The sequence below is a fragment of the Hyperolius riggenbachi genome, chromosome 8, assembly GCF_040937935.1.
Source record: "Hyperolius riggenbachi isolate aHypRig1 chromosome 8, aHypRig1.pri, whole genome shotgun sequence".
In the NCBI taxonomy this organism is placed as follows: Eukaryota; Metazoa; Chordata; class Amphibia; order Anura; family Hyperoliidae; genus Hyperolius; species Hyperolius riggenbachi.
In genome coordinates this window covers 247516605-247523893 of record NC_090653.1, presented here as the reverse complement: position 1 = coordinate 247523893, position 7289 = coordinate 247516605, and the positions used below count along the sequence as shown (strand labels likewise).

At 44.3% G+C, this 7289-nt stretch overlaps 1 protein-coding gene across 1 annotated transcript; it reads right to left on the bottom strand.

Annotated features, from left to right (window-relative positions):
- Positions 1 to 1074: 1074 nt before the first annotated feature.
- Positions 1075 to 7239, bottom strand: BBLN (bublin coiled coil protein). Its single transcript, XM_068248535.1, has 2 exons — positions 7131 to 7239; positions 1075 to 1463 (listed from the first exon to the last, which is right to left on the bottom strand). Exons 1-2 carry the CDS (start codon positions 7186 to 7188, stop codon positions 1273 to 1275), a joined length of 249 nt encoding a protein of 82 aa, XP_068104636.1. The 5' UTR covers positions 7189 to 7239; the 3' UTR covers positions 1075 to 1272.
- Positions 7240 to 7289: the final 50 nt, after the last annotated feature.

Below are 7289 nucleotides of genomic sequence, written 5' to 3'. Positions count from 1 at the left end.
CAGCTCCATAGAATAGACTGTGTAGGTATGGCTCTCATACTATATGGAAGGGGGTAAAATTGGTCTGTGATCTTTCATTTTCAAAAGACTATGGTCTGATGTGTGTATGTGGCCTAAGGCTCATACACGTATCAGACTATAGTCTTTGGAAAATGTAAGATAACAGACCAATTTTACTCCCTTCCATGTAGTATGAGAGCCATACTCTACACCAGCCTTTCTCAACCTTTCTACCCTTTTCTGAGCGCTTTGTGATTTGAAAAGCTCTAGCTAATGTAATGCTATGGGTGTGATCCCACTTAAATGATGTGATTTTATAAAAATCCCCCATAGCATTGCATTACCAAGAGCTTTTTCAAATCACTGTCGCGTACAAAGCGCTCCCAGTGGGTTTCTGGCCTGAAGGTATAGCTCTCATACTACATGAAGGGTGGTAAGATTGGTCTGTGATCTTTCATTTTCCAAAGACTATAGTCTGATGTGTGTATGCACCTCTAGTCAGGAGGTAATCCAGGTCAACCAGGGCTTCATTCAGTTTTGCTTTTCTTTACTTCAGGGGTACTTTCCAATAGCCCTGAATCAGGAGACACAATTGAATGAATCCCTGGTTGGGATAGATTTCCTCCTCCTGACACTCTTCATGCTGTTTGTTGTCCAGTTCCCCTTCCTCTAAGTATTCCACTGGAACCTTCTCTCCAATACTTTTCAGGAAGTTACCTCAAGCGGCGTTGTGTGAATCGCACAAGCATGAGTTCCAAACTGCTCATTCAAAAGTGCCTTCTTTCACTGTGCATGTGCTGTTTGAAACTTGCGCCTGTGCAGTTCAGAATCAGTCTGCGCCCCTCAGAGGAACTTCCAGGAGGCTGGAGAGATAAGATGACCGGGCACAGGGAAACGGAGGGACCCCCAGGACAACAAGCAGCATCTGGACACTCAGGAGAAGTTAATCCCAAGATGGTTGATGGGTCAGGACAAACAGCTCTAGAACATACAAAACACTAACACAACCAAGTGAGATGTGCAGAAAGGGGAGACTTCTATAAAACTATAAATGATATAGAAGATGCCTACAAATTCTTTACCCCCCTTTATGTTAAGTTCACCGGTATTGTAAAAAGTGAAAAATATTTTTTTAGACAAACATTGACAAAAAAGTATTTTGATTGGCCTTCTTCAAACTCTAGGTAGAGAGCACTAACACAGACAGTCACAGTTCTGAGGACGGAGTAGGAGGAGCTGCAGAGCTCAGTGGTAGCCAGTGTAGTGCAGAGATTATAATCCTGCGTCCTGCTTTGTGCTGCCTTCCAGTCCGTTCTGTACGATCTGCTGCTGGAAGTCACGCCGCGCCTGCCGATTGGATTCCAGAAGATCCTGAAGCTGTGCGTGGAGATGATCATTCTTCTCCTCTAGGTGATCCAGGCAGAAGTTAATCTGGTCCAACATAAAATCCAGAGCTGCAAAATCTGGCAATAAAATAAACAGATTCAATGATCAATAAATTATACTAATTACAAATAGAAAACTCAGACGAACATTCAAAAAAAAGGTTGCAATAATGTTAAAAGTGTAACTGCAAGGTTGACCATATGGTTACTAGACTGTTAGACTGCTCCATAGAGGAGCTTTGTAATGGACACCTGAAGTGAGGTATATTGAGGGGTGCCATATTTATTGATTTTTAAACAATACCAGTTGCCTGGAAATTATGCTGATCTTTCATGCATCAGTAGTGTCAATCACAGACCTGAAACAAGCATGTGGCAAATCAAGTCAGACTTCAGTCAGAAACATATGATCTGCTGCATGCTTTTTCAGCGTCTATGGCTAAATTTACTAGAAGAGGATCAGCAGAACAGCCTGGCAATGTTTAAAAAGGAAATACATATGGCAGCCTCCATATCTCCCTCACTTCATGTATCTTTTATGCCTTGTTCACATTGCGGTTGGCTCGTGTGTCCGTGTCTTTTTTTCTGATTGGGTGGGCGATTCATATTTGTGCTTCGCGGTTTTCTAACCTAAAGCAAACCTAAGTACAGGAAAAAGTCGGCTCCATGAAGCTGACCCCCCCTACAACCAGCACAAATAAAAATTCCATCATGATTGGTTAGTGCTACACTTGTGCCCATTTCTGCTGCAAAAAATGAAGGTTTGTGCCGCTTTCATTTGTTGTATGGGGGCTGGGTGATGGTATTGTTTTGAAGAAAATAAGCCATTATCTTCCAAACGAAAGCAGCACAAACCTTCATTTTTTGCAGAACAAATGGGTACAAACATAGCACTAACCAATCATGATGGAATTTTTATTTGTCCTGATTGCAGGGGGGGGGGGGGGGGAAGCTTCACAGAGCCTAAAAGGTCAGATACCTCAGTAGTGGGAAGTCTATGGAACCTCCAGAAACTTCCCAACATCCTCCTCCAGACCATGGCCGCTTGATGGGACCCTTTGTAAGTTCACAGCCGCGCTCCCATCCGTGAACAAGCGTGGACACACTGCCGCTCCATGCAGGAAAAAACTGAGCATGTGCGGCTCAGTGCTGCTGCCCAGGCACCAGTCATCTTGCATCTGCATAGTGTGGTCGTACATGGACTGGGGAGCACGACCGCACAAACCCTTGTTCAGAGAGTCCCATCACTGGAACGGTGAGGGGGATGGGGAAAGCTTCTGGATGATCTTGAGGCTTCCCTATGCTGGGATAAGTATCTATCTAGGGCACTTGTTTTCCCTACAGGTACAGTTTTTTTTTTGACAAATAAGTTTTATTAAAGTTTTATACCTAAGAGACAGGTACACTTTAAATGGCAAATGTACACATATTAAAAATGATCAATCCATTTCCCTCCATCATTCAATCTGCCCAAAGCAAAAGATCAATGTAGGTATGCTTCACTACCCTCACTCACTGGCCTAATTCATTAACATGAGCCCAGACTTGGAGCATCCATGCCAGTTGGTTACACAGGAGCCCTGCTGATAAGCTGGATGAAGTTACACGTGCTGCCTTCAAGAATCAGGCCAGAAGAGACCTGGTGTAACTAGAGATTTCTTGCACACTCTGCACATGGCAGTTTATGTGTAAACAATACCTAAGCGGGTTTGGCATGACTGATCCAGAGGCTGTAGGTAAAATGATCTGTGTGTAAATAAACAATAGGTATGCTTGATGCAAGAAAAGGAGCTAAATGTTCAATACATTAAATAAGAGAATATACATTGGTACATGTACCAACGTATATAACAGATCAATGGTAACAGGTCATCACCAACAAAAAATAAAAGTAGAAAAGGGTATCACAGTGCAATATATGATTGGTATAAAAGTTAAATAGTGCAAAGGTTCCAAGATCATACAGAACAAAAGAGAGATTGTATATTAAATGGGATAACATTCTTCATTTAGCAAAAATGTAGCAAGAGAAATTAGACATTCATTAATTCAGTCATAGTGATCCCTCCTCTATATTCCGTCCATGGCCTCCAAACTTTTTCAAAGCAGTTGAAACAAAAAGAAAAACCGAGAGCCCAATATAGTGCAGTAAGTCTAACAATTGTTGGCGAAATAATTAACAGATGTGGATATACTCACAAACACGGGTTACCACATAGGCAACCACTTGAAATGCAGGTGGAGAGCATTAGAACCTGACCCCACTCAGGTTTAAGAAGTCGCTCTCTGTAGATAGAAAGAAGGGGACAGTCCCCTCCACCCAAGGTGGACTATATACTGTGCAAATTTAGACAGAGGCGCCAGGCAGGTTAAAATGATCTAAAAACAACTAAAAAGGAGGAGTACAGGTGGATTTACCTCCTGAAATGATGGACAATCGAGATTGTTCAAATCGCAAATAATTTATTTTGGCACTCCGCAACGTGTTTCGCAGGTATAACCCGCTTCATCAGGCAAGGAGTGCAAGCTCAAAAAGGTCCAATAGTGGCAATGCGCCTCAGGTTAGAGAGGCGCATTGCCACTATTGGACCTTTTTGAGCTTGCACTCCTTGCCTGATGAAGCGGGTTATACCTGCGAAACACGTTGCGGAGTGCCAAAATAAATTGTTATTTGCGATTTGAACAATCTCGATTGTCCATCATTTCAGGAGGTAAATCCACCTGTACTCCTCCTTTTTAGTTGTTTTTAGATCATTTTAACCTGCCTGGCGCCTCTGTCCAAATTTGCACAGTTTTTCAAAGCAGTGTTCTCCCTCAAATATTTTTTTTCAGCCGGGTGGCATGAAAAAGTAGCTGGGTGGGGTGATATGAGAGAATGCAGGGCCGGTGCTTCTGGGCGCAACTCTGCTTACAGGAGTGGAGGAGGTGAGCCGATGACAGCCAGGTGCTCATCAAAACTAGCCGGGTGGAGCACCCGGCTAAAAGATCCTGGGGAGAACACTGTCAAAGTCCTCCATATTGTCCAGAACTCTTGCATTGATACACTCATAAATCAGTTTTTGGTCTAATTTAGCTAGTATAGTTGGGTAATGCAGATCGAATTGCTTCCATTGGGAGGCAAGGTATAGCTTTATAGAAGAGGCAATATGTAGGATCAATTTATGTGTAGCATCCTTCATTTTATCGGGTTAATGGCCTAATAATAACATTTTGGGATCATTAATGAATGGAGTATTTGTAATTCTAGCGATTCGAGTAGATATTTTAGTCCAGATTGCTGAAACTTTTGGAAATCCCACCAGATGTGAAACAGGGACCCAGAAAGAGGGCATCCTCTAAAACAGACGTCTGGGTAGGTAGGATATATCCTGGCTAGTTTTTGAGGTACTAAATATGCTCTGTGCAATAAGCGAAACGATATCTCCATATTCGAAAACTGTAGGCTCCCCTTTGAGAAGGTTTATAGGGAAGAACGCCAGTCATCATCATCGTCATTTTGATGACATCATCATATAAGCCCATGGTCAGGGGGCATGTAGGGGACACAGGGGGCCTGAAACTGCCCTCTCACAAGTAGAAGGTTCAGGGAGGCAGCCTTACTGTCCCTGTTAGTCTCTGGGGTCTACAAACCCACTTTAGGCAAGGTACACATGCTAGATTTCTGGTAACCTAGTGAATATGGGCGTCACACTATATCTGTGGGTTCCTCAACAAGTCATCATGCTGGATAATTACTGCCCAATGGCTACATCTGCAGCTCACAGTGAAATGCCTCCCCGTTTATCTCCCCTCCAATGCAGGAGAGAAAAGTCTGCTTGTAGAAAAGCGCACACATTGGCCTCAATTCTGGTAGGGATTCAAACAAATTACCTCATGTATAGTAATTTACCTCATGAGGTAGGTGTTAGTCATGTTTTACCTCATGCGGTAAATTTTAGTAATGAATTACCTCATCTGGTAAATTATGCAGTAATTTGTGAGGTAATTAGCTTTAGGCTACTTGCACACCAAGACGTTGCGTTAGGTGCTACGTTAAGGTCGCATAACGTGCACCAAACGCAACGTATGGTGCCGGAGAGGACGGTAGAGTGAGCCGCGTTAGGCGGCTCTATCTGTATGAGGTCTCCCAGAGTGGCGCCGATTGGCCGGCGGGACCACGTGATGCGGAGCGAGACACTCCGCATCACGTGGTCCCGCCGGCCAATCAGCGGCCGCCAGTGCAGTGAATATTAAGTAGCCATGTGCGCGGCTACTGTAGCAGCATTTCCCCGCCTCCTCTCACCCCCCACTGTGCATGTGCAAACAGTCTAACACGGCTATAGCCGCTCTAACGCCGTAGCATGCTGCACTTTCGGCAGAACGTGCAGCGTTACATGTAACGCAACGTGGGCTGTGTGAACAGCCCACTTGTGTTACATTGCTGTGCGTTGGGGGAGCGGTAACGTCTTAGTGTGTAAGCAGCCTTAATTTTACCGAAAATCGCTATTCTCATGGAAATTATGGGGCATGTTAGCACATAATTTACCAATTAGTTTAAGACCTGCCTGTACCTGGTGGGAAAGTCAATTTGTATGCATTTTGCAGTTTTTAGTTTTTGAGTTCCTATTGCTGTTTTAGTGGAGTTTCTATTCAGGCTGTGTAATAGAGAACAATGGTAGAAATAAAACTCCATATATGTGCTGGATTTTTTTTTTATTTTTTATAAATAAACTTTTCATAGGTTGCTACATAATCAAATACACATTCTCCCCTCAAAAAAAAAGAGAAGGAGGCAAATACCACATGAGGTATTTTACCTACAAAAAAAGATTTCACTCACATAACTACCAGAATTGAGGCCATTATGGTTATTTGTAAATGATCATCCAAAACAATCAAAAGTTATCAAATTTGGCAACAAAATACATATGTATCTTTTGAAAGTGTATGGGGCTAAATCTCGCTCCCTATACTGAGGGGGTATCATTGGGCTACCTACACTGGGGGGTGGGGGTTTGAGGGGGTTCATATTATGTCAACGCCGTTCAGTTTGGCACGGGGATAGCCGAATGACGGCTTTCCCCACTGCCACTAAACTCTGAGGCCGCGTTACATACTATTCCCCCGCTGAGTTGTCACAACTCGGAGGGAGATGTAATTCGGGGTCTGGCAGCCGCCAGAGCCCCGAATTAGCGCTACGTGAGGCACACATAGCATTGCTGCTATAACGGTGCCCAGTTTCAGCGCTTGCCTCTCAGAGCTGCACGCCGAAATAAACTGACCTGGGTTGAGGGTCATCTGGCTACCTATACTGGGGGGGAGAGGTTGCATCTTGCTGCTCAATACTGGGGGCTCCCCTAGCTAACCATACTTAGTGGGGGTGCACCTGGGTATATCTAATACTGGGGGTTCCATCTGGCTACCTAACACTACTACCTACCTACCTACCTACCTACCGAGGGGGGGGGGGCACTTCTAGATGCTGCATCACAACAGTGTTTTTACACCCTTGCCCTGGGAGCTCTGTAGCCCAGAAACTGCCCCAGCTACAGAACAACCATCAGCCCCTTATCTCTTTTATACTGACTGATCTGGCGCTCGAAATTGATCACAATCATCAAGAGGAGCTAATCTTGAATCTGATCATTCTGAATGAGTCATCTTTAATCCTGATGACAATAAATCACAGTAACACATCAGAATAGATTAACAACATATCAGCAGACAGAAGACAACACAGAACAGAAGGGCGAGAGCAACATTCACCTTCCTCTCCGGACATCTCGCCCAGAGGAACCTGCGGGTCTCCGTTCGGTCCTGACATTTTGACTTTGTGTCATGTGACCGGTCTGTCATGTGACTTCTCTCATATTCCCACTGACAGCAGTGACGTCCTCGGCGTGCTCCGCCTACCGGCACGCGCCG